The 27,676-nt window shown below is 44.4% G+C and overlaps 2 protein-coding genes across 3 annotated transcripts; both read left to right on the top strand.

Annotated features, from left to right (window-relative positions):
* The first annotated feature begins 10,809 nt into the window (after nt 1–10,809).
* LOC100382837 (uncharacterized) lies at nt 10,810–17,195 on the top strand. Its single transcript, NM_001175534.1, has 10 exons — nt 10,810–11,171; nt 11,604–11,676; nt 11,764–11,873; nt 12,709–12,852; nt 13,203–13,311; nt 13,405–13,766; nt 13,859–13,932; nt 14,057–14,361; nt 16,273–16,519; nt 16,693–17,195. The coding sequence occupies exons 1-10, from the start codon at nt 11,045–11,047 to the stop codon at nt 16,939–16,941; spliced, it is 1,800 nt and encodes a 599-aa protein (NP_001169005.1). The 5' UTR covers nt 10,810–11,044; the 3' UTR covers nt 16,942–17,195.
* Nucleotides 17,196–18,801: 1,606 nt separating this feature from the next.
* LOC109941581 (protein trichome berefringence-like 7) lies at nt 18,802–26,045 on the top strand. Of its 2 annotated transcripts, XM_020542692.3 has the most exons (4): nt 18,806–20,117; nt 20,958–21,116; nt 24,806–25,083; nt 25,662–26,045. In XM_020542692.3, exons 1-4 carry the CDS (start codon nt 19,252–19,254, stop codon nt 25,682–25,684), a joined length of 1,326 nt encoding a protein of 441 aa, XP_020398281.1. In that variant the 5' UTR covers nt 18,806–19,251; the 3' UTR covers nt 25,685–26,045. The 2 variants fall into 2 exon arrangements, with proteins under 2 accessions (XP_020398282.1, XP_020398281.1); XM_020542693.2 differs by lacking the exon at nt 20,958–21,116 and having other exon boundaries at nt 18,802–20,117.
* The last annotated feature ends 1,631 nt before the right edge of the window (nt 26,046–27,676 follow it).

Here is a 27,676-nt window from a genome sequence, read left to right as displayed (position 1 = left end):
CATCACAGACATAAATAGCCAACACAAACATAAAACCATCACCACAAACATAAATATCCATCACAAACATAAGTGTTCAACACAAGTATCAAACACAAACATAAGTCTCAAACGTCGCAAGGTCTCACATAAGTATCAAACACAGACATAAGTATTATACATAAGTTTTGAAGTCTAAAACAATGAAAACCCAACACTCATGGAGGTGGGCGGTTTGACCGGGGCTGCGTTGGGCTGAACCCTTCGGGAGGGTTGTTGGATGCCGCTCCAGATTGGCCCTGCACAGATAAGAGATTGCATGTGTTATACCAGATGCATTACAAACATCTAACTACAATTTTGATACTCACAGGAGTGTGGAAGAGAGCAGGGTCAACTAGAGGGAACAATGGAGGTGGTGGAGCGATGCCCTGTGCGGCGCCAAGGCTCTGCATGTACTGGAACATCTCCGCCATCCTCTGATGATCTGCCCGGCGCTCTGCCTCCCGCTCTGCCATCATCCTCGCTTCCATCTCGTGACGTTCCCTCCTCTCTTCTTCTAGTTGGGTCTGTAATATTACAAGCCAACGTTATAGTAACTCAAAGACTAGGTATATAACTAAAGGAAGGACGAGTTACAGAAGCACTAACCTCGAGTTGCTGTATGCGATGCTGTGAGCTGTCGTGCCGAGGTCGAATGGCTGGGCTCGAGCCCGTGCTCCTTGCTCTCACCTGAGACAGAGTGGGAGTGGAGGACGAGTCGATTGCCCCGTCGGCAATCCAGTACCGCCCATGTCTCTTGCCTCCTCCGACCCTCATGAGCACATCGGGGTCGATAGGCTCGATGCTCGGATCATAGTCTGGGCCATGGACCTCCTGCGCCATGGCGGTGTAGTCATGGAGGCGGCTGTAGACGGCGGGGTTGGTGTAGGCCTCGGGCCCGTCATCCGGGTTGTAGGTGACGTCGGACGTCGCCTTACCCTTATGGGCCATAGCATAGGCCGAGAAGGTGGAACAAGGTCTGCCACCATGTGACGCCGACTGCAACGAAAACCAACGAAATAGTTAGAAATAATATCTAACTTAGTGCTATATATCTAAATAAAAAAGGTGGCGTACCCATGCTTCGGCATATTGGCCCAGGCTCCGGCTGCCTTGGTGGTGCGAGGGGCCTTGCATCTGCAAACGCCGTTCCCGGCTAGCTGTTTGCGCCTCGTCCCACTCAGCCGAACACCACCTATCCACCATCTGCTCCCAGCACAGAGGATGTGCGGCGCACCAATGTGGAATCACCTGCAAAGTAAACACATAAAGTGCATATCAGAAGATAAAATAAAATTCATGCATGGAGTACTGGTACCAAACATGCATGACTTTACCTGCATGTACTGCTCCCTGGTCAACGACATGGTTCGGGCTTGAGGTTTGGTCACCTTCTCCCCAAGGACGGAGCCGTGGTAGGTGATGATGGCCTGGATGCGGGCCTCATAGTGCATGTCCACGACGAGCTTCTTACAGCACGTGGTGGCCACCACATCCGCCCTAGCCTCGTATCCAGCATCGCATCTAAAGAAATCCTGCATACAAAAACGATGTATCCATACATTATTTCAAGAATTTGCAACGAATGCGACATATTTTATATTATACTAAGACTTACCCACAGCTCTTGCTTCACCCGCTCCGCCTTGTTATTGAATTCCCTGCCGTCCCGGTCTACTGCATCGGGGGCGACAGCGTAGTGGTCGAAGGTGAAGGCTGGGCCCGTCACTCCGGCGTACTCCATAAGTCCAGGGAAGTGTTCCCTGCACAGCAGGCCGAGGATGTTGTTGGGGGGGCGACGATGACCCCCAGCATAATCCAAAACCGTCCAAGACCTGTCCAAGTGATAAATAAAAAGTATTAGTTTATATTATGATTTTGAACACATAATATGAACAAGAATGAAGAACATAAAGTTACATACCTCTCCCCTTCCGGCCGAATCAACGGCCGCCTGTCCCGAAGTATGGGACGCGGCGGGAGACTCGCGGGGCCTCGCAGGTAGATGCTCCTCGAACTAGAGCCGCCTGAACCTGAGGCGTCCTGCTGCTGGTCGTCGTCATCCTGCTGCTGGTCGTCGTCGTCCTGAGGCGCCGCCTGCTGCTGCGCTGCCTGCTCTGCATCGTCCGCCGTCCTACTCCTCCTCCCCCTCCTCCTCAGGAAACCGCCCACCATATTTGTTCAACAACATGCAATTAAGAGTAAACAAATAAGCACATATAAAAAGATGTATTTAAAAACAGGTGCGAAATAAAAAGTCATATAGCATTACATCGATTAAAAATAATCTTCGTATGTGTCGGGGTTAGCCGGATCATAACTCTCATCATCACTATCAAGCATTTCAATCTCAACACCATCGGAAGACGCAACCTCATCATTGCCTTCAAGGATTACTAAGTCATTATCATTTTGCACCTCATCATCCTCCTCATCAACAACCATTTCAATATCTACGTCCATTCCGATAGCTTCAGTTAAGTCTATCTCAAATCGCCCTTCTAGCCCATCTTTTTGGAAGAACTCTCCATCATATGTGTCCGGGTCTAAGTTGTAATCTTCATCGTTAGGAACAGGTAACCTCCCATGCGGCGATACCTTATACACAACATCTCAACCCTTAAGATGTTCTTTCGTTTGACACGCATATGGGAGATAATACACTTGTGTGGCCTGTTGGGCCACGATATAGACATCGTCTCCTGCTAAGGTGGAATCTTGTCGAATTTCGACTATCCCAAGATTAGAATGTGTCCGTCTCGTCACTTGAGGGTCAAACCAATGACATTTGAATATCACTGGAGTAAGAGGTTTGGAACCATAAAAATTGAGCTCATATATTTCTTCAATTCGTCCAAAATAATCGACATTGTCAAGGCCCGACGTAAAGACTCCAAAACACGTTGTTTTCCGATTGGGCTGACTTTGGTCGTAGTGTGTTGTGCGAAAACGGTATCCATTGACGTCATACCCAGAATATTTCTTGACCCTATAAGCAAAGCCGTTGGCTACTTGTCTCAACTCGGCACTCATAGACGGATCTCTTTGGCCCTGCAAGTATTCGCAAGTTAAAAGACGCTAAATTGAGTTCAAAGACGTATCTCTTTTACAAACTAAGCACGTACCTTACGTTTGAACCAGGAAATGAAATCGGGCAACCCATTTCTCGCACCCTTTCTAAGAAGAGCGTCATATTCCTGTGGAGTGGGGTCCCTTGATCGACGCCAGAATTCATGAAGAAATTGTTCCATGTATGGCGTCACCTCTTCAAGGTTGGTCAATACGTATAGCATGATATGTCGCCACTCTTCATGTGTCAGGGTCTTCGTGGTCGAGCCACTTGCGCTTCCGAGTTGGCCTCGAAATATGCTAAGGTTCGATTCATTGTCGCCATCATTGTAACGAGGGGGTGGATTATGCACGCTCGGCAGTTTGTCACCATAATAAGTTGTTGTGAAGTTTGAGACCTCCTCTAGAATGTATGCCTCTGCAATGGAAGCCTCGATTTTGCATTTATTTCTACATTTCTTTCAAATAGTCTTTAGACATCTCTCGATTGGATAGCACCAACGTCCCTGCACGGGGCTCCCCATTCGTGCCTCATAGGGGAGATGAAGAATCAAATGCTGCATTGGATTGAAGAAGCCGGGTGGAAATATCTTCTCAAGCTTACACAGTAACACGGGGGCCAATCTTTCCAAGTCTGCAACCACGGTCCGAGATAACTCTTTTGCACAAAGCTGACGGAAGAAATAGCTCAACTCTGAAAGCGTTAGCCAGACATGCTCAGGGACATAGCCTCGAACCATCGCAGGAAGAATCCGTTCAATCCATATGTGGAAGTCATGACTCTTCATCCCTAAGACTCGCATAGTAGATAAGTTCACCCCCCTACTCAGGTTAGCTGCATACCCATCAGGGAACATCAACATCTTGATCCACTGAAGTACTTCCTTCCTCTGGGCCCTGCTTAGGACGAAATCGGCCTTAGGCCTTCTCCATGTCTTTCCGCCACTTGGCAGCTTCATCTCTAGTTTTGGTCTATCACATAACGCTGCCAGATCCACTCTTGCCTTCACATTATCCTTTGACTTATCAGGAATGTCCATAATTGTTGCCCATAGTGCCTCGGCAACATTTTTTCAGTGTGCATCACGTCAATGTTGTGTGGAAGGAGCAGGTCGTCATAATAGGGGAGCCGAGTCAAGCCAGACTTATGTGTCCACATATGCTGCTCACCATATCCCACAAAACCACCTTCTGTATTGGCCACGAGCCCATCTATCTGTTGACGAATTTCGGCACCAGTCATCGTTGCAGGTGGGCGGTCTGTCACTACGACACCTTTCGTAAAGTTCTTGATGTCTAGGCGGAATGGATGGTCAGCAGGAAGAAATTGTCGATGTTTATCGAAGGACGAATATTTGCCACCCTTTTTCAACCAAATGAACCTGAGAGCTTCCTTGCAAACTGGGCATGGGAACTTACCGTGAACACACCAGGCACAGAATAGCCCATAGGCCGGTAAGTCATGCATGGAGTACTGGTACCAAACATGCATTCTGAAGTTTGTCTTCGTAGCTTGGTCAAACGTCCATACCCCTTCCTCCCAGGCACGTACCAATTCATCGATCAAAGGCTCCATGTACACGCCCATTTTGTTCCCCGGGTGTCCGGGAATTATCAACGACACGAATATATTCTGCCTTTGAAAGCACACACCAGGGGGGAGATTGATTGGGATAACAAACACGGGCCAACATGTGTACGGGGCAGCGCTCATTCCATAGGGATTGAACCCATCTGTGGCCAACGCAACACGTACATTACGAGCCTCTTCGGCTTTCTCACGATGAATGTCATCAAAGTGTTTCCATGCTTCACCATCTGATGCGTGCACCATCTTGTCAGGATTGTATCGTTTTCCATTTTTGTGCCAAGTTATCTGTTTCGCGGATTCCTCTGTCATGTACAGACGCTGGATCCTCGGTACGAACGGAAGGTGTCGTAGGATTGTCAAGGGGATGTCGAGCTGCCTCTTTTGTCCATCACCAGAGTCTACCTCCATAAACCTAGACGAATTACACTTGGGACAGTACTTTGCCTCCGCGTATTCTTTCCTAAATAGCACGCAGCCCTTCGGACAAGCATGAATCTGCTCATACGTCATCTTGAGTGCACGAAGTAGTTTTTGTGCCTCGTACATGCTCTTTGGCAGAACGTGATCATCCGGAAGCAGACTCCCAATAACCGTCAACAAGCCATCGAATGCGTCTCTACTCATGCTGTACTGCGACTTGAACGCCATTACACGCCCAATGGCATCCAGTTGAGAAACCTTTGTCTGGCCGTGAAGGGGCTTCTGTGCCGCGTCGAACATGTCGTAGAACGCCTTTGCAGTCGGCTCTGGCTCGTCATCCATACATCCTCCCGTGTACTGTGCCTCCTGATAGTCGTTCAACATATCCGCTACCCCCGCATCCGCGTCATAATCCTCGACACGTTGTCTCAGCACCTCCTCTCTCGTACGATGCGCTTCACCATGAAATATCCACCGAGTATAGCCCGACGTAAATCCATTCTTCCAAATATGTTCTACCATGGTCTTCTTTGGTTTTCTTTTCCGGTTGTCACATTTGCTGCACGGGCATGGGACTAGACTCGCTCCTTTAGCAGCTTCGCCATATGCCCGTTCCACGAAATCATCGGTCTTTCTAATCCATTCAGTGGTGACATCGTTCCTTCCTCTACGGCCCGTGTACATCCACTCACGGTCCTCCATCCCCTAACAGAAGCCTAGCAACAGAAAATTTCGGCAGCACCTCCCCTGCACGGGGAGGTTTCGAAATCCTGCAAATAAAAGTATCAGCACGATGGCTGTCTTCCACGCATAATTCAACGGCACGATGGCCGGAAATCCATGCATAAAATGATAAGGACATTCAACCTACGCACAAATACCCTCATTCTCCTTCTCATTAAAAATGTGACTGTGTCTACTTTGATTACATTAATATAAACATGTGTTTGTTCAAATTAAATCATGGTAAATAATATTGTTTATTAACTAATACCAGTTTGTTATCAACAAATGACCAAAACAGTTAAACATGCATATAAATAATATTGTTTATTAACTAATAAACACGCAACATATAAACATGCATAAATTCATGAACACACATATAAACACGCATATAAACACACATATAAATAATATAAACACGCATAATTTATACCTTCGGTGGCGGGCGGCGAGGCGGCGGGGCGACGAGCGAGCGGGTGCGGCGGGGACGGCCGCGGGGAGGGGGCGGGCAGACGGCGCACGACACACGGCCGCGGAGAGCACGACGCACGGCCGAGGAGGGCGCGGCGGGCGGCGCGGCGGGCGGCGCGGCGGGCACGGCGCACGGCCACGGCAAGGGCAGACGGCGGGCGGCGCGGCGGAGAAGAAAGAGAGCGCGTGAGAGAAGAGAAAGGAGAAAGAAGAACCGGCATAGTTATTTTCCTTCTTTGCCGAGTGCCAGCGATCTGGCACTCGGCAAAGTGTTTTTTAAAATTGTAAAATATTCTTTGCCGAGTGCCAGATCGGCGGTACTCGGTAAAGAGTTCTTTGCCGAGTGTCCCCCGTTGCGGCACTCGGCAAAGAGTCTTTACTACCTCTTTGCCGAGTGCCACACATCTAGCACTCGGCAAAGCCCTCTTTGCCGAGTGTCATCTCCAGACACTCGGCAAAGTGTATTTTCATTTTTTTTATTTTGTCTCCCAAACTTTTTGTGGTATGTTCCTACACTATGTAGACCTACATGTATCATTTGTGGACAATTATAACATAGTTTCCATAGTTAGTAGATTTAGTTCGTTTATTTGAATTTCTTCGGAAAATTCAAATTTGAACTGCAGGTCACTCGAAACTTAGAAAACCGTGCATGAAAAAATGATATTCATGTTACTTAGCATAAGTTACGACCGATTGCAGAAGCGTACCGGAAACTTCGAGCAACATGCTCACTAAACATGGCCGTGAACTTGGCATCCACATGTTTAAAAATTGTATAAAACACAAACAAAGTCAGAAAATCATGAAACTTGTCCACGTGTCATGATATCATATGTATAGGCTGTGATAAAAATTTTAGAATGTTTGGAGAAAGTTGTGAGACACTATGTGTAGAAACCTAAGAGATTTCATGTGGATCTCTTAGGTTTCTACACATAGTGTCTCACAACTTTCTCCAAACATTCTAAAATTTTTATCACAGCCTGTACATATGATATCATGACACGTGGACAAGTTTCATGATTTTCTGACTTTGTTTATGTTTTATACAATTTTTAAACATGTGGATGCCAAGTTCACGGCCATGTTTAGTGAGCATGTTGCTCGAAGTTTCCGGTACGCTTCTGCAATCGGTCGTAACTTATGCTAAGTAACATGAATATCATTTTTTCATGCACGGTTTTCCAAGTTTCGAGTGACCTGCAGTTCAAATTTGAATTTTTCGAAGAAATTCAAATAAACGAACTAAATCTACTAACTATGGAAACTATGTTATAATTGTCCACAAATGATACATGTAGGTCTACATAGTGTAGGAACATACCACAAAAAGTTTGGGAGACAAAATAAAAAAAATGAAAATACACTTTGCCGAGTGTCTGGAGATGACACTCGGCAAACAATTCTTTGCCGAGTGTTTACTACGTGGCACTCGGCAAAGAAGCCTCTTTGCCGAGTGCCAGCCGTTGGCTCTCGGCAAAGACTGACGGCCGTCAGCTCTGGGACGGCCGCTGACGGCCCTTTGCCGAGAGCCCCGTTTGCCGAGTGTGTGACACTCGGCAAACTTGTCTTTGCCGAGTGCCTCCCTGTGCCGAGTGTTCAGCACTCGGTAAAGGGGCTCTTTGCCGAGAGCCTAACTTTATCGAGTGCCTGACAAAAGGCACTCGGCAAAGAATACAACACTCGGCAAAGCCTCAGATTCCGGTAGTGGTTGGAGATGCTCTTATGCTGGTGCGAGTGCCCACGCCACATTAACTTTCTACTCCACTCTGGCCACTGCTATTCCAGTGCACATCCGCAACAAGCTATAACTTTAATCCATAGCGACATCAACTTTTATTTTTCAGAATTAAGTAATTCATACAGATTTGTTTCAACACTTACCACATGATTGGTTGCGTGCGGCAGTTGCGTCTGGCTCACGCCCGCTGTAACACCCCTGGTGTTACTGTAACTAAAACTTGAGCATGACATCATAAGCATTGGCATTGCATATGTTTGATACACCTAGAGTACATTCACTAGGTAAAAATTTCAAACAAGTTGTATTGTTTTCGTATTTTGCAAATAGAACCCTGGATAGGGAACTTAACTCTAAATAGGGATTAAAGGGGTAAGACCTAACCCAAATTGAGAAAACCTAAAGGCTTTAGGAAAATAGTCATAAAATGTTCCCAAAAATAAAGTTAAATCACATTTATACCCCTGGGATGCCAGAAACCCTAGTTGGAACCCTGGAAAACCCTAAAACCAAACCCTTGGGGTTTATGTGCAAAATTAGTCCACTTTTGGACTAAAGTGCAAAAACCAAGTTAAATAAGTATCTTAAGTCATTTGGATCACAAATATGTGAATTTGCAAGTTAAACCCTAAGTTTTGGGTTTATTTGCAAAACTCACCTCTTAAGTCCTTAATAGTCTAAGTCTGATTTCAGTGATATGGGCTCAACTTTGGAGCCTTGTAACTTTTAAAATATAGGATCTTTGCCCTAAGTCACCACATCAAAATTATAGCCTAATCATAGGAGAACAACTTTGCTTAAGGGTGTGAGCATAGTTGTTAAGAAAAAACTGGAGATAATTGAGCCTGAAGTTGGACTGTGAGACTGCTTGAGGTCTGAAATTCAGGTTAACAGTGGGATGACATGAACTTAGGGCTTAATTTTAAGCATGATCCAGTGACTGTTTGTGAGAGCACCTTGTAGCAAAGTTATAGTTGGATGATAGCCCTACAACTTTGGTGTAGATAGATGACAAAGTTGTAATGCAAAAAATGGAGAAAAATGGCTCTGAAGTTGCTCTGTCAGACTGTCTGAATGCCACTCGCCAAGGTACAGTGGCTAAACTGGATCAGACCGCCAGCGCGGCTGTCCTCACCGCCGACGGATCCCTCCGCCGCGATTCGTGTCGCCGGCGTTTGGATTCGTGCACCGAACTTGTCAAGTGACTTAGGAACATCTACAGGGTGTCTGATGTCTGTTAGACAAGGACAACTGTAGGTGGGCCTAATTACTTGGGAGGTTCCGTCACACCCGCCTGGCCCGGTAGAGATCCTCGTCGGTCCTGTCTCCGCGCATGCAGGTAAATGATGAAAAAAGTGCTTTTGTTGCACATGCACGTGCAGGCCGCGTCGGTGCACCACAGGTAACCAATCACGCGCTTAGGCGTAGTCAACGCATGCGACGAACCTGGTTACGGTTGGCCAACCAACCAATCACACGGTTAGAGATAGGGTTGGACAAAATACTCGTTGCTCGATAACTCGCTCGACTCGGCTCGTTAGTAGCTCGGTTCGACTCGGCTCGTTTTAATTTTGTAGCGAGCCAAGCTAGTATTCTAGCTCGGTTCTCTAATGAGCCAGCTCGGGTTAGCTCGTGAGCTAGCTCGCGAGCCAAATGAGCTAAGCCACAACACAAATTTGTCTAGTCGTTGGTGTCGTCTCATCTCTCATAGTCTTGTTTTCTCGTAGTTATGATCTGTGAAATGGACATGTGTGGATGTGCCATGTGCTTAAATATTTGCATTATTGCATGGCTACATACCTATATTGCATATTTAATATTTGATTATTGGTTATGGTTTTGTGAACTTTGTTTCTAGCAGCATATGATGTTAGCGTTGTGCAATGAAATGTTACATGTTTGTGGAATGGATGATGAGTCGCTTTATAATGATGCTTGTTGCTATCTTATTATAATAAGGGTTTATAAATCTGTAAGTTAATACATATTTGGTCATTTAATTTAATATTAAAAGTTAGATGCGCTAGGACAATGATATGATAATAATATTATAATTTTTTTGGGTTTGTAGTGTTAAACACTTAAAATATAATTTTTTCGGTTATATATATTTATTTACATAGATATTTATATTTAGTTGTGTGGCTTGCGAGCCTAACGAGCTAGCTCGAGCTTCCTAACGAGCCGAGCTGAGCCAACTGTTTAGCTCGTTAGTATAACGAGTCGAGCTGACTCGTTACAGTAACGAGCCATAACGAGCCGAGCTAGCTCGATATCCACCCCTAATTAGAGATCACACATCATAATAAATATTATTAAATTAAAAATTAGAAAAGTACCTAATAATGAAAATAAAAGTATATAACAATTAAAAAATTACATAAATCTAATTTAATCAAGTTTCTCGCCCGCCTCTTGGCTCCGATCGGGCGACAAGACCGGTCTGTCACTACCCTATTGTCCGCGTTGGCACAAGGCTTAACATGACTTCATCGGATAGGAGCAAAGTTTCACTTTATTGTTTCGTTTGATGTCTAAGGCGCCATAATATATCTATTTTTCTGTCTAAAATTTATTTTTTTACTTCGAACGATACGTAGGGCGAAAATCAATCAAACCTTCAGAATACAAAAGTAAAATTTAACAGTTAAGCAAACAAAAATAAAATCATCATTTTTCATTTAAAACTAGGGCACGAACGCCAAAAGGTCCAGAGTGAAAAAACATGACCTAGAATCCGGACCGGTACGTCCTCTGCGCCGCGCCTCCTCGGCTCCTCCCATCCGTCGCCAGCGACCAGCGCCGCCCGACTCCGCCCCACGTCGCGTGTAGCTCAAGACCAAGCACGTCTTGCACCGCCTAGCTCACCTCTACGGCCGCCGAACCTGCCTCCGCCGTTGCCGACTCCAAGCTCCACTCGCCTGAGGTCCCCTCGTCCGAGGTGCTCGACTGGACTTCCTCCCCCCGAGGTCCCCTCCTATCCATCGCCGCTCCTCCCCGACATGTCCAAGAAGGTCGGTAAGCTACCGCCGCCGCCGGCGGCGCATGAGGAGGCGAGAGAGGAGCTGTTTGCTTCATGCTCTTTCGCCGACCTCGGCCTCCACTCTACCCTCTGCGCCCACCTTCAAGGTTGCTCACAATCTTCATTCACTCTCCTTTTTTTTAATCGTAGTTGTGATTTGGCGTTCAGTTCTGAATCACAAGCTTTCCTCGCATCAAATTGAATTTCTTTTAGTTACAAGTTTAGCTTCAGTATTTAATATTTGCTCAGTGAATTGATCGAGTTTGGTGCACAAATGTCATGTTCCTAGCTTTCTGTACTTACTGAAGATTGAAGAAGTAGCAAATGTAGTTCGTGGTGGTGGTTTGAGTTTGCGGTCAAGTCATGTCTGATGAAATTGACGCTTAGATAGAGGGTTTCTTTGTGTTTTCGAAAGAATTCTGCAGGAAAGTTGACTGCGTCCTGGTTATCAAAACATAGCAAATGTTGAACAGAAGTCTGCAAAAATGTCGCACATTTTCCTGGTTGCTAAATAGTATTTCTTTCATTATTTAATGTAGATAAGATGAGTTTCCAAGCACCCACTCGAATTCAAGCTCAGGCAATTCCAGTTGCCATTTCTGGACAGCACATGTATGCTCTTTTTATACTGATTTGTCGCAAATCCTTACCGAAGTGTTTTTCTTTAAACTGAATAATGTTTTACACTGCTAATTTCAGGCTAGTGAAGGCTGCTACTGGCACTGGGAAAACTCTTGCGTACCTTGCACCGATTGTTCATGTTCTCCAGATGAGGGAGCCTCGTGTGGATAGAACTCATGGAACTTTTGGTAGTTGCTTGTGTCTTTTTTATGTTCCCTGTGCTGCTTTTGATGGATAAATCCAATTTTCCTTCTAGAATATGTCATTTTCTTTAGCTCAATGTATTTAGCCAATAAATTGAATGTGCAGTAAAGCCAGGTCTCTTTGTTTCCTTTCTGCATAGCCTTACACCAATCATGGTTTGTATCATAATCTTCTGTAGGGATTGTTCTTGTATTTCCCTTCTTACTCCCTTCATTTCAATTTATAATTCGTTTGACTTTTTACACGAACCGGCTCGTCTTATTTAATTTTTTCATAATTATTATTAATTTTTACTATGATATCGTTTAACATATAATATAGTTTAAGTATGGCTTTGATTTTTTTGTTTTTTCACAAATTTTTTGAATAAGACGAGCCTGTCAAACTTAGTACAAAAAGGAAAACAAATTCTAAATTGGAACGGAGGGAGTATTTTGGAGCGAAAATGAACTCACTGCTACATTTGTTGTCATTTTGGGAAAAAAGTATGACATATCACAGATAGAACCTGTTATTAGTGCACCATGGATTTTGTTTTGGTTAAAGGACAATCTCGTATTCTTGCCTGTGTTATTATGGTTTGGGGCTGTTGGCAATCGTTCAATGGAATTCAGTTCTGTTATCATTTCTTATAACAGAATGATGATGATAAGCGTAGTGTATATCAAAACAAAATCATCTGACACACATAATCACTTACTAAAGGATGAAGACTCATCTAGTAAACCATCCTGTTGTGATATGATGAAAAATTATGCGACTAATTCTTCCCTTGATCCTCCCTTATACTGGTTTATGTCACTAACTGTTTGGTGGTAGCGTTGGTACTTGTGCCAACGCGAGAGCTATGCTTACAGGTTTACGGGATTGCACAACAGCTGGTTCATCGTTTTCACTGGATTGTCCCTGGGTATGTCATGGGTGGGGAGAACAGAGCAAAAGAGAAAGCAAGACTGCGGAAAGGTATATCTTGTCCCATAGTGTTCTTTATGGAAGAGTTAAATGCATCAGTGGTGCCTAAACTTATCAAAGGTTGCCATTTAGGTCCACGAACTTTGTAAATGCATTTTGGGTCTCTAAACTTGTTATGTGGTGCACCACACATCCCTAAACTTGTAAAACAGTACACCGCGGGTCCATTTCTGGACCATATCGACCATTATGGTGCACCATTTAACATGTTTATGAAAACTAGGAATGCGTTTCAAAGTTTGTGGACCAAAGTGGCATCCCTTGACAACTTTAGAGGTTGCTCATGCATTTGTCTATTCAAGCTTTGGTATCAGGCTTTGACCCTGGACATTTGGTTGTAGGAATATCAATTCTCATTGCTACTCCTGGGCGCCTTCTTGACCATTTACAGCGTACTGCTTCATTTAGCTATTCCAATCTGCAGTGGATCGTTTTTGATGAGGCTGACAGGTCTGATATCACAGTCACATTATTTGGTTTCCAAAGAAGACCTCTTATTCGTTGGACACAACTTTTTACTGCTCTTGTGTTGTATTAATGCAGCATTCTTGAACTTGGTTTTGGAAAAGCAGTTGAGGATATTCTAGAGCACTTGGGTTCAAGGAATGGCGCTACTGGTCAAATTAAAAACAAAGGGGGGCATATCAGAAGACAAAACCTTCTTTTATCTGCTACTCTTAATGAGAAGGTGAATCGTTTGGCAAAAATTAGTTTGAAAAACCCAGTGATGATCGGCCTTGATGATCAAAGCAAGCCATCAGGAAAATCCAACAATGTAGGGAACAATCATACTTCTCTATTATCTGATGAGGATGATGAAATACTGGAAAAGCAGAATGATTTAATGGAGCATGCAGTTGATGATTTCAAGCTTCCTACTCAATTGGTTCAAAGATATGTTAAAGGTAGCAACAAGTTGCTTGCTTTAAATTTCTAGAGGTCATGCTTTTCATTTGTTGCTTAGGTGGTATGACAATTTTTTGCTTTTATTATTTAGTTTCATGTGGTTCGAGGCTTGCAGTTCTTCTTATGATTCTGAAATCTCTATTTGAAAGACAAGTCTCTCAGAAGGTTAGTTTTATATTTTGTCCTGTTGTTTACATTTCACTGAATTGTATTTTTTTCTTCAAGTCGCCACAGGTAGGTCCTGAGGTTTCAACCTATTATGAGTTATCTTACATCCCTTTTTTTGCAGGTCGTTGTTTTCTTTTCAACCTGCGACTCTGTAGATTTTCACCACACAGCACTCAGCCAGCTTGAGTGGAGCTCTGGCCCACAGCGTGATATGGATAAGAAGCAAAAATTTCTTAGCTGTAAAGTGTTCCGTTTGCATGGTAACATGGAGCAGGATGATCGCAAGAAGTCATTTTTGGGTTTTGGTTCTGAGAAATCAGCAATTCTTGTATCTACCGATATCGCTGCTAGGGGTTTGGACTTTCCAAAAGTCAAGTACATCATACAATATGATTCTCCAGGAGAAGCTTCTGAATACGTCCACAGGTACCTAATGCATCACACATCTGATGCACTTGTAGTTGTAGTTTATTATCTCCTTTGTATTTTTTTGTGTATGAGGAAATTTCAAAACTCGGCCGGGGAGGGAGAGCGCCCTCCTGGTATTATATTAAGAAGAGACCGAAACATGGTCCCGACCGAGAAATCTCCTAAACCCTGACCTCCCATCACTAACGGGCCGATCAACTGTCCACTCTGCAACGGCCCGACCGAAGGGTGGTGCGCAGGATATCGATCCCCGAGAGCGGGCGGGGCACAGCGAGGGGATTTTTTAACCAAGCCCGAAATCGTCCCCGAGGGTGATAGAACCCGTGACCTGGAGGTGCTACTCGGAAGCCTTAACCATTACGAGGCCCTTTCGCTATGAGGAAATTTCAAAAAAAAAAAACTACATGTGGTTTGTCAAAGTTAACACATAACTATAGATTTTAAAAGTTGAACAAAGAAATTACAGAATTAACAAGTTATATCACAAAACTACAGATTTAATTTGCAATGTATCACATAACATGTGCTTGCATTTGTTTGCATATTTCATAGTTCTGTGCTCTTTTTTTGTGTTCACTGCATTGCTGCTATAGAACCTTTTTTTATCTAGCAGGTTGTTTAAACTATTGCAGTCAGACGGTGTATTCTTACTTGCCATTTTGTTCTGTACTCCCTGTTTCAAAACATAAGGACCTTTGAGTTTGGCCTAAGTTAAGTTATCCTAATTTGACCAAGTTTATAGGAAAGGAGAATATTTACGGTTCTGGATGAGAATCATTAGTGTTGGAATATAATACAAGTGAATTGCTCACCTCTTTCCATCAGATTAAGCTTTTGGGTTGAACTGATTGGTACATGCAACTTAATATGGTATATCAGAGCCAGAGGTCACGAGTTTGAATCCTGGTTAGCGCAATTAAAAAATAATTGTTACTCACTCCTATTCCATGTCTGAGACCCAAGAGAGACTCGACGTGAGGGGAGTGCTACAATATAATATAAGTGAATTGTCCATCTCTTCATATCAGCTTAAGCTTTTGGGTTGAACTGGTTGACGTATGCAACTTAATAATTAGGTCCATTATGAAATTTTATTTTCATATCTTACCCTTTTGATGTGGTAGATTTTAATACCTTTCTCTATAAACGTGGTCAAAACCTAGAATATTTTGACTCGGTACAAATTCAGAAGTCCTTTTATTTTGTAGATAGATAGAGTAGTTTGTTATGAAGATGCTAAGATCATTTCCAACAATGTGCCTTATAAAAGTGCCCTAAAAATTTAAAATAGATATATTTTATAGTGGGTACCAAGAAAAAATTAAGCTCCAACAGTAAAGCCCCAAATCAAATGATTAACCGAAATCTGTTAATTTATTCCGTTCGTTTGGAAAGGAAGTTTTGTGAAGGGTCCGTAGGTTAGATCTAGATAAGGTGCATTATATTTATGGCACTTTAGGAGATGACCTATATTTTTTTGATAATTTTTTGTAAAATAGGGTACTGATGGAGCAGTTTTTTTTGTTGCTTGAGCTCTATAATTTAATTTGGGGGCACTGAGATAAGTCACTATTGGAGATGCTCTAAGACCATCTCCAGCAGCTTACTCATATCCATATTCAAACTACACTATACAAACAGTGCAACATACAATGTAAAATGGTGTAAGACAGTGTTTTTGGTCACCATATGGTGAACTGATGTACATTGTATCCATATGGCCACCCAAAACATTGTTTTGCACTGTATATTGCACTGTTTGTAGAGTATAGTTTGAATATGGGTATGAGTATGAGTAAGCTGCCGGAGATAGTCTAAACCCCCAATATATAGACAAGAACAATAATTCACACTTTACTTTGCTATTGCTAGTTCTGATTTAATTGCCTTGTCCACTTCACTAACTAGGGTTGGAAGAACTGCAAGAATTGGTGAGAAGGGGGAGGCTCTCCTCTTTATGCAACCTATTGAACTCGACTACTTGAAAGATCTGGAGTTACACGGTGTATCACTGACAGAATATCCCTTGCAAAGGGTTTTGGATAGTTTTCCTGTAAATGGACAGAAACCTCACAAAAGGAAGCAAATATCCTTAGACATGCATCCCTGCATAATGTCTCTGCAGAGGTCACTCGAGGGTTTCGTTGCAGCTGAGGTAATGCACATTCTACCTTTTCCTTCCAGTGTGACTTAGATAACACGTTTCACCTTTCAGTGATCGAGAACTTGCACACGTGAAACGCTTGTGCTGATTATTTGTTATGAAATATCGTAGACTAGGCTTTAAGCAATGGATATCGATTAACATATTCTGACGTTCTCATCCAGGACGCAACGAAGAAGCTTGCCAGAGATGCCTTCTGTTCCTGGGTTCGTGCCTACACTGCTCACCGAGGTGAACTGAAGAAAATTTTCATGGTGAAGAAGCTCCACCTGGGCCATGTAGCGAGGAGCTTCGGGCTAAAGGAGCAGCCGTCGCTGGTTGGAAGGTCACATCAGGTGTCTCTTAAAAAGCGGAAGAAAGAGCAGAAGCGCGAGCGGCCTGCCAAAAGGAGGAAGCTCCCCTCCAAGAAGTGAATTTGCACACCCGGAATGCTGCATCGCTTGACTTCGGATCATGACGCCCGCCATTTTTGCGACCGACAACCGTGGTGGCCTATGCCTCGGTCTGTAGACTATTGACATGAGCTATTTTTGTTCGCGATATTACATGTAGAAATGTAGGAACTATAGCAACAAATGCACAATCACATTGTTCGCTGCAGCAGCTGTTTGTTGATGTGAGATCATCTGTTACTATTATTATTTTAGTATCCGCTTGGGTTTCTCTTAAATCTCACGCCTGCTTTTGTTCTACTGTACTGTATAAATATTGCAGTTTACAGTGCAAAATTAAAATTAAGTTTTATACGCTCCTTTATATGGTCTGCTGGAGATGCTATGATAAGATTATTTTCAGTGATGCTTTTATGGTGGTTTTATGCACATTTAATAATATGTCATATAAGATTTTAGATGATATGACACAACATTTATAAGGAACGTGTTTTATGGGGATGAAATTAGTTTCACGGAGATGAAACTATGTCAACTCTGTGATCAAGAATCTGAGTCAAAAGATCATTTATTTGTTGGCTGTGCTTTTGTATGAGAGTTTTGGTTTAGATTGCTTAGACAAGTTAACCTCAAAGGAATTGCTCCCTAGCCAAGTGAGGGGATGGCTATGGAATGGTGGAGAAGAGCAAGCGAGCAGGTAAAGGTATAGATCAAAAGGGGCTTAATTCCTTAATCATCCTTATGTTTTGGACCATCCTGAAACATATGAACAGCTGCATCTTCGATAAGATCACCCCTAGAGATGGCAATGGGTACCCGAAACCCGAAACCCGATGGGTTTTTACCCCATTAGGGTACGGGTTTGGGTCAATTTTCATACCCATGGGTTTGTTAATGGGCATAAATCTATACCCAGCGGGTTTATGGGTACGGGTTTGTTCCTATAGTACCCAAACCCGTGAACCCGTGGGTTTTTTAAACCCGACCAAACCTAGTGCATATTGTCATTTTATTTTATAAACGAACAACAAACTTGTAATTCCTTATTTACTTCATAATTTTTATCAATTGGTGAATGTATCAGTAGTCGGTGAGAGTGTTGCTTGCTTGCTATTATAGTTTTTACTAGCGTTATATATGTGGTGGATGGATAACTTAGTGCAAGGTCACTTAATTATACAACTTATTATTTGTATTTCATTTTCTCTACTAATAATTTTTATACCAAATCATGAACTCGTTGTTCATTACATACATTTTGGATCATGATATCATTTATCATTACGATACTTATTGATTATGAGAAGAACAAGTATATTAGAGATGAAACCCGCGGGTAACCCATGGGTACCCGCAAACCCGATGGGTACGGGTTTGGGCAAAATCTCAAACCCGTCATGGGTATGGGTTTTTTAATGGGCATAGATATTTTTTACGGGTACGGGTTTGGGACGGCAAAACCCAGCGGGTTTGTACCCGTTGCCATCTTAGTATTACAAAAATTCTCATGGAGAACCATCAGCCCGATTATTGTTCGCCCATTAATTTTGGGGAACTAATCAGGCAGCCAGGAGCCAGCTGTTCACATTGCTCTACCCATCAATATACAAATGCTGCAGTGTCACTGTCAGAGTAAATAATTAGACCCTCAATCACTTGCAAACTTTGACTCTCATTTTCATAAACTACCTATTCAGTATTCACGTTACTGTGTGGGCCTTTCGTCTCTAGGTTTATGTACGTACTGGTACTTGATTACTTACAATATCTTCAGCAGTACAGTCTGTACAGAGAAGCAAAGGGTGGAAAGTTAGCTGCAATGCTGTGATCAGGTAGGTGACCTGAGCTATTCTTCCCGTAGCGCAAAGTCTGCACGGATCAAACAAGGCAAATTCCAGAAGCCATTGCCTGTCGGCCCGCTCCAACGTGCTCCTCGCCATGTGGGCTCTTTACGACTTGAGATCCCACATGGGGCTCTTTACGACTTGAGATCCCACATGCCAGAGTGAGGCAGTGACCGCAACGCCTGCGCCAAAGTGAAACTGAACCAGACGATCCAGCTGCTCCACTACCACAACCGCCTCCCCCTCGCCGCGCCTCCAGCTCCAGCAGGAGCAGCTACGCCGTCACGCGAGCTCACGGGCCGGAGCCTCGGAGGTCGGAAGCAGAACGACCACGCGCCAAGCCTGTCTCTCGTTCGGGGATTCTAGTGCCGGCTACTCTCAGCGGGGCCACTTGGAGCAGGCGGCATTCGCTCCGTACTGCTGCTGATTTGGTGAGCGCGGGGAGCCGCGGGATGGGAGATCTGGTGGAGGCGGCGGCTGTGGCGTGATGGTGAGCCCGGGCGGCCCGTCGCGCGTAGCTCTGCGGGGCGGCGTTGGCGGGCCCGGGAGCCCGCGCGTCTCTTCTTCTTCTGCCGCGACCGCTTTTGCGGCGCTACGGCGCAGGTGGCGGTGGGCGCCCTCGGGCGCGCCGACGCTGGAGCGCGCGGCCCGCGCGTTCCTCCTGGCCTCCGCGGCGCTCGTGCTCGCCTGCGCGCTCTACCTCTACGTGCTCCGCTACGTCGGCCGGGGAGGTCGCGCCTTCGCCGCCGCGGGCTTCGTCGGGGGCTCCGTCCTGGGCCTCGGCGGCGAGGCGTGCGATGTGTTCGACGGCGCATGGGTACCCGACGACACCGGCCGCCACCCGCTATACAACAGCTCCGAGTGCCCGTTCGCGGAGCGCGGGTTCGACTGCCTCGCCAACGGGCGGAACGACACTGGGTACCTCAAGTGGCGGTGGAAGCCGCGGCGGTGTGAAGTGCCGCAGTTTGCGGCCCGCACCGCGCTGGAGCGGCTGCGCGGGAAGCGGGTGGTGTTCGTGGGGGACTCCATGAGCCGCACACAGTGGGAGTCCTTCATCTGCATGCTCATGGCCGGCGTGGATGACCCCAGGACGGTCTTCGAGGTGAACGGAAACGAGATCACCAAGACGATACGACACCTGGCGGTCCGGTTCGCGTCGCACGGCCTCACCGTCGAATTCTTCCGGTCCGTGTTCCTCGTGCAGGAGCATCCTGCCCCACGGCATGCCCCCAAGAGGGTCAAATCCACGTTGAGGCTGGACAGGATGGATAGTTTCAGCCGGAAATGGGTGAATTCGGACGTACTGATTTTCAATACTGGGCATTGGTGGACGCCGACCAAATTGTTTGATAGGTAAGGTGCCTTGCATTGATTTACTGTGCCTTTTAGCTCTAACTTGAAAATGTGTAGTTGTTTCCGTATTGCCAATTCCTGCTTTGCCGTTCACATTTCTTTTCCTTTTCTTTTTCGGGTGAATCATTTACATTTTCTTAGGATTGAATACTCTACGTTCATGGTTGAATAGGCAGTGATGCATTTCTTCTTTTTTTTTCAGAAAAAGACTGAAGGAATATTTGTGTTGTGTTCACTTCGATGCTTTGGCTGCTGCTCAGTATTTTTAATACCCTACCTTATTTTATAAATAGAATCCTAGCTCATATTCTAGTTAGAAGTAGAGTTTGATACATCTTGGATATTGGGGAATGATGCATCTCTCTATTTCACATAGGTTCCAATAATGTAGCAAAAACTCGGGGTCAGGGTGGGGGCCTGGGGGGCCACAAATCGAGGGGAAAATGCGAGTTCCTTGCATATCTTTTTCTATACCATCTTTTTTCTTAGTACCTGGTAAGATCATATGATTGAATCATATTTGCTTTTGATGACATCTACCAATTGGTACGGTCTTACATGATGACATTCTTGAAATGTCAATGTTAAAATTACCAACTTGGCGGTTTCATCTGCCCGATGTTCGATATGTGCTTTCCATTCAGCATTTTTCCGTTTATTTCCAGGGAATACTGTGTTCATATCATTTTTACCATCTTCAGATTTTAACATAGCATCATTGTGTTACTTTTGACATGGACCTTTTTATCTTCATGTTCTCTGCTCTAAGTGGTGTGCAAGTACAAATGTAACTGAAACACAATTTTAATATTTTTTCTTTTTACCTGGTCTTCTCAACAGGGGTTGCTATTTTCTGGCAGGACGTTCTCTTAAATTAGGTACATCCAGCAATGCTGGTTTTAGGATGGCACTGAAGACCTGGGCCTCATGGGTACTAAAAAGAGTTGATTTAAACCGAACACATGTCTTCTTTCGCACATATGAGCCATCTCATTGGGGGTAAGTTTTATAAAAAAAAAATCAAACTCTGAAAGATTCCTATGGTTGTCAGGCATTTGAATCTCATGAAAAAACATCTAAAGATGTTAATTAGATTCTTAAAAGATTGTTGTGATCCACATACCTTGATATAATTGTCATCCATATTAGATGATATACTGATATTGTTATGGTCGCTAGATCGGTGAGGGATTGGAGAGGGGTATCGATGGGCAGGAACGTCGGCCGGGGGGCTCTGCCCACGGCCGAGTAAGAGGAGGGTTTCTCCCTTCTAATTCTTGCCTACTTTATTTATCATCCATTGGTTACATAAATAGGCCTGCTGTCCGGCCCTATCTAGCTAGAGATCCTTATCTCCTTAAAACTCTCCTAAAAACTCTCAACAACTAACAACTACTAACTGATAACCTTCCTAGATAATCTCAACTAATCTCATAGATAATCTCAACTAATCTTCTAATCTTATTTCTAACTATCCTTATCTAATCCCTTTGGAGGGCCCATGGCTGCTGCTGCCGCAGCCCCTCCGTGAGCCTCCTTAGGCCCTGACACTACACCCCTCCTAGACAAGCAACTCGTCCTCGAGCTGTAGCATGAAGGATGCTCAAAGACCGAGTCTACTTGACCCAAAATCAGACACCTAGAAGACAAGCCTTTTACATATCGGCTTATCTTATTATTCTGAATCTGAATTTTTTTGACCCTATAAGATAAGACGGACACCCTCCGCGCATTGGACTTGCACGTGTGCAGCCACCTGGATCCCATGGACGCCATCTGGACGAAAGAGGAGCACATGGACGGGCACCTGGAATAGGTCGCAACAATAACCAGCGGAGGCGCCCTCGTGGCGGCCGGTAGCGGAATATGGTGGCGCTAAATAGTGCGCCCTTGCTGATAACGAGGGGAGTGCCTTCTCTACCGCCGCTGTCGTAGAGTTGAAGTTCGTCGCCCGCGGGACACGTACCATGCTCGCACTTGGAGATAGTGGCCCAGTGTCGCTGCTGATGGACGTCTGACTGGGCGAGGTCGCGCCCCCGTGTGCCGAGGTCAACCGTCACCAAGGCTGCCTCGAGCATCTGCTGGCGCACCCGCACTCTCCGTCGTGCAAGGAAGCCACGAGCAGCAGCTTGTATGCCCACAGTCGCCGACGTCTGGAGCCGTGCGGACAACGTCAGCTGGTGCTGCTCATGTTGCACTGCTGCCTTGATTTGCAGCAGCCCTTGCTCAACCTTCTGGAGCGTGGCTTGCATCTTTGCGAGATCAACCCTTATGTTGGTCCACAAGTCCCCCATCGATGGAGCTGCTGATTGTTGAGCCGTGGCTGCCTGTAGTGGTGTCGTCCATGGGGACGGAGACGCCGTGAACGAAGATGATGTGACGAAATTTGGCCTTGTCCCTAGAGATGGGCACGCCGGCATTCAGGATGTGGTGACAAAATTGGCAGGCGATGCTGCCCATGGAGATGGGGACACCGGTTGCCAGGATGGCGTGACGAAGGTAGCATGCGTCGCAGCCCATGGAGATGGGGACGTCGGTTGCCAGGACGGCGTGACGAAGGTGACATGCGACGCAGTCCATGGAGATGGGGACGCCGGTTGCTAGGATGACGCCGCAGAATTGGCAGCAGAAGCCATGGGATCAGATCGAAACCCAAGCTAGCCGATACCAGATGTTATGGTCGCTAGATCGGTGAGGGATTGGAGAGGGGTATCGATGGGCAGGAACGTCGGCCGGGGGCCCTTGTCCACGGCCGAGCAAGAGGAGGGTTTCTCCCTTCTAAGTCTTTCCTATTTTATTTCTCATCCATTGGTTACATAAATAGGCTAGCTGGCCGCCCCTATCTAGCTAGAGATCATTATCTCCTTAAAACTCTCCTAAAAACTACTAACTGATAACCTTCGTAGATAATCTCAACTAATCTCATAGATAATCTCAACTAATCTTCTAATCTTATTTCTAACTATCTTTATCTAATCCCCTTGGAGGGCCCATGGCTGCTGCTGCCGCAGCCCCTCCGTGAGCCTCCTTAGGCCCTGACAGATATACCTTTACTTAATTTGTAGTAGGTAGATTGATAATGATGCTATAGCGATATCTTTTAGAAGAAAAACATTTTTCAGGATCCCTGTCCATTTTAACTGCATGTAACATCTATAATCAGTCCAATGCACGTGCAATGTGAATACAGATCTAATTGTTCTAGCTTCACTAAGCCATACATAATGGGTTTATATGCCTCCCACATTCTGGTTGACTCATGAGTTGTAAACTGCTTCATGTAAATAAACTACTAGTGGTTAAAGGCTTCCGAGTAGGACCTTCAAATCCCGGGTTTGATTCCTCTGGGCGGCGAATTTTCTGGCTTGTTTAAAAAAATTCCCTCGTTGTGTCTCATCACTCTCGGGTTACGATGTCCTGTGCGCCATCCTCCGGTTAGGCCCTTGCAGAGTGGACGGTTGACGGCAGTCCGTTAGTGATGGGGCCAAGGTTCGAGAATTTTCTCGGCCGGGACCATTGTTTTAGTCTCTTCTTAATATAATACCGGGAGGGAGGTCTCCTCTCTGGCCGAGTTTTTTTAATTATAAATAAACTACTAAATCTTTTTATTCTTTACATGGCCAAACTCTGATTGTACTACATTTAGGCCTTGTTTCTATTCATTAGTTGCTAATATTTATCTAGCTAATGGCTCAGCTAATATTAGCTAGCTAACTATTAGCTGCTATTAGCCAGTTTGATCCAACTAGTGAGATACTCACTCCATTCAGATATGATAGTCTTTTTTCCAAATTTGAGAAATTCAGATATGATAGTCTTCTCAAGTAGTACTCCTCGTTCAATTGTGGATGCCTTTCTCGCTTCCGCTTGCATTTACTCTGCCGCCCATACGTGCTCGTTCTTGTTAAATTGGCTGCTCGCCTACTCGTTCTGTTTGGCCAACAACATTAAAGGGCTGCAGTACCGAACAGTCGCATGGTGAAAAAACAGCAGGCTAAGAGCAAGTTAAATAATATAGCCAAATGTTGGCTATAAGGATCTTTGTAGCCTACTTTATAACCGATATGTATAATGGTTAGCCCTTCACAATCAATACATGGCCCACTTGTCTCTCTCACGATAAATTCTTGGTCCCTGTGTATAAGCTGGCTGTTAGTTTATGGCCCGCTTCTACTCTCTCTCCTCCCCTCTCTCTCTTCCATGGCAGCAATTAGCTAGCTTGCAACCGGCCATTATACGTGCTCTAACGAGGATTACCGATGGATGGAGTAATTAGTTGATAAGAAAACCACTCTTCCCTTGGTCATTGTGCCATTGTAAAAAACGACTATCATATCTGAATGGAGGGAGTAGTTGTTATAGTTGATATTCAGATAACAATTAGCTACATTATTAGTTGGACCTGTTTGGATCCAAAGGAGCTAATTATTAGCAGCTAACGATTAGCTCTATGAATCCAAACAGGGCCTTAGTTAATATGGAAATTTTATCCCACTCCACCTCTTCATTTGACATTTTCATTGACTTTGTTCTTCTCTTAAAAAATATGATATGGTCTAACTGACATGACCATGATTACCACAAAAAAATGTCAATGCAAGAAATTTTGCAGTATCAATTCTTATCTGCATTTGCTCTGCTGTAGCTATTCTGTAAGAACTGACATGAGAGCTCTTCCCATTTCATAGGGATACAAGCCAAAAGGTGTGTGAAGTAACAGAGCAGCCTTCGTCAGAGGCCAAAGGAAATGATAAGAGTGAATTTGGGGCTATACTTTCTGATGTTGTAACCAACATGAAAGTTCCTATCACAGTACTAAATGTAACTTTAATGGGAGCGTTTAGAAGTGACGCACATGTTGGCACTTGGAGTTATCCTCCCACTATACTTGATTGCAGTCACTGGTGTCTTCCTGGAGTCCCTGATGCTTGGAATGAACTTGTGTTTTCGTATCTTTTGACAAATGGTGAGTTCATAGTTATGCTAATGTCTATCTTCATTTCTGTGAATCCTGTGGTTAGTGTGTAACTGTGTATCAGTTAGACAATTTTTTCACATAGGAGTAAAATTTTGCTTTCTTGCATATACAATACACTTTTTATCTCTGCCTAACCATGGTGCTCATTGAATGTCATGCATATCATGAATAGTGATATTCTCCCATCAGAAATAGTGAGATTCAATGTTACTTGAAGCGGCATTTAAGGCTGCACTGAGAAGTTAATTTAGTCTATGCTAGTTGATCCCTGACAACCTCTAGTATAGCGGTCATCTGTAAAGATGAAGCAGCTATTTACTGATGCTACTTTGGAAGGCCTCAAGTTATCTTCCAAAAATTGCCACTGGCCCACTGCATTGTATATTGCCTTACCATCTATTACTCATGTGTGTGCAGTCAGCTTTCCATACCTATCTGTTAGTATTTGGCGTGCCTTTAATTGCTTCAAGTGTTATGAACAAGTTTGTCATTAAGATTAAGGTTAACCTGTTTTCATTGTATTTGTATAGTCACCTGAACCCATTTTTCCCATCTGAATTGCACAGGTTGGCGAAACATGCCGGGCTGAAATTTATGGCAGCATTGCTCAATCTACCCCCACTTTTTGTATTTTGATATTTGACATTACCAGGTATACTAGAGAATTAACATACTTCCGGGACAAGAGACAGCTGCATCTGCTGTAGGTGGTTCACTAGACTTCTGCATTCTTTTCTTCTTTTTGACTTGTATATATACATGGTCAAGTATGCATGGAGAGCTGTACATTTTACACCACATTTTTTTAATTATTCGGGTTCGTAAGGATTACAAAGGCTTGATAGTCGTTCTGTCATCTCTATTTACTAGCTGTTCATTTTATGTGTTGTTAACAATCGGTTTTGTATTGTGACCTTATATGTGCAAACATTTGCTTGATACATTGTGTATAGCGAAGAGTGGCAGGCCGGCAGCAGGCCGGCAGCAGCACAGAGTGGTGTATTATGGGCCTGTTTGGTTCAGCTTTTTTCTGACCAGCTTTTCTGAAAATCTGGCTGTGAGGAGAATCTGGCTGTGGGAAGAATCTGAGTATCATTACGATTACGTGGGATTACGTGTGGAGGAATATAAAGTTGTTCATATGGCTCAGGATCTAGAAAGTGGCGGATTCTTACTATTACAATGACTCAACCGATTATGTGTTTATGTTGATTTTGGATGGTTTTTGCCCCCAACGAATTTTATAGAAGCTGGCTGAAAAGCTGAGCGTTTGGCAGTCCGCAGCAGCTTTTAGTGAGCTATTGCTATGCATGTATGGTTGCCATCCTGGTGTCCGTGATGTCGCGGCGCCAGTGGCCATCCTCAGAGCTGGTCTTCTCGGCCTGCATCCGGTCCCACTCCAGCGTGGCCTTCTGCCGCGACCTCAGCAGGCAGTAGGACTGGAGCCCGAATTTTTTGCATTTTGGTCCTTCATCGGAAAAAAATTCACGTTTGGACCCTAAAAAATTTTAATGTCATTTTTGGACCCTTTACTCGGCGCCGTAGCCTGTGGCGCCGAGGTAACACAGCTCGGCGCCATAGGCTATGGCGCCGAGGTACGTGCTGCGTTGGCACAAACGGACGTCGTGGCGCCGACGTGGTACCGAGCTCGGCGCCATAGATCATGGCGCCGAGCTCTGTTCTGTACAGAAAACTTGTCTAGCTCAGTTGGTAAAATATAAGACTCTTAACCCTGAGGTTGTGGGTTCAAACCCCATGGTTGGCATTTTTTAATACTTTTTGTATTTGTCACTTATTTATTTTTTTGTTGTCCATATTTTTCGTTTATGTCGCTGATTTATTTGTCCTGATTTATTTCCCATCCAATTTTATTTTTGTGACTGATTTGTTTATTCGTTCAGATTTTTTTATCCGGCGAGCACAGCAGCTGTGTGCCACAGTGCTCACAAGCCGTCAACTTCTCCCCTTGTTTGCTCAGCTAACCACAATAAAAATCAAATGAGAACACTCTTACTTCAATCGTGATCAAATAAAAATATTATATTTTCATTGAGTTCTTTTGAACATAAATTTTAAATACATAATAACATATTCCCACTAAAAAGAAGCACACATATTCATCTTTTTTTCTTCTGCACTAAATAAAAGTATACTCCATTATATACTTGTCTCATAGATGATATATTTTAGAATTTACTGCATATACAGCTGTTGTGCTCGCCGGATAAAAAAATCTGGACGAATAAACAAATCAGTCACAAAAATAAAATTGGATGAGAAATAAATCATGACGGACAAATCAACGACATAAACGAAAAATATGGACAACAAAAAAAATAAATAAGTGACAAAGACAAAATGTATTAAAGAACACCCACTGTGGGGCTCGAACCCACGATCACAGGGTTAAGAGCCATGTATTTTACCAACTGAGCTAGACAAGTTTTCTGTACAGAATGGAGCTCGGCGCCATAGAGCCATGATCTATGGCGCCGAGCTCGGTACCACGTCGGCGCCACGACGTCCGTTTGTGCCAACGCAGCACGTACCTCGGCGCCATAGCCTATGGCGCCGAGCTGTG

Source organism: Zea mays, chromosome 8, assembly GCF_902167145.1.
Source record: "Zea mays cultivar B73 chromosome 8, Zm-B73-REFERENCE-NAM-5.0, whole genome shotgun sequence".
NCBI lineage: Eukaryota > Viridiplantae > Streptophyta > Magnoliopsida > Poales > Poaceae > Zea > Zea mays.
The sequence above is the reverse complement of the archived record's forward strand: the minus strand, read 5'-3'. Positions and strand labels throughout refer to the sequence as shown.

Excerpts from the sequence above, each read along its gene's own strand:
- LOC100382837 (NM_001175534.1), top strand. The coding sequence starts at position 11,045 with ATGTCCAAGAAGGTCGGTAAGCTACCGCCGCCGCCGGCGGCGCATGAG. Across the intron at positions 11,874-12,708 it reads TAGAACTCATGGAACTTTTG|CGTTGGTACTTGTGCCAACG; the intron begins GTAGTTGCTTGT and ends GTTTGGTGGTAG. Across the intron at positions 13,767-13,858 it reads GGTTCAAAGATATGTTAAAG|TTTCATGTGGTTCGAGGCTT; the intron begins GTAGCAACAAGT and ends TTTATTATTTAG.
- LOC109941581 (XM_020542692.3), top strand. The coding sequence starts at position 19,252 with ATGGTGAGCCCGGGCGGCCCGTCGCGCGTAGCTCTGCGGGGCGGCGTT. Across the intron at positions 20,118-20,957 it reads CCGACCAAATTGTTTGATAG|GGGTTGCTATTTTCTGGCAG; the intron begins GTAAGGTGCCTT and ends TCTTCTCAACAG. Across the intron at positions 25,084-25,661 it reads TTCGTATCTTTTGACAAATG|GTTGGCGAAACATGCCGGGC; the intron begins GTGAGTTCATAG and ends TGAATTGCACAG.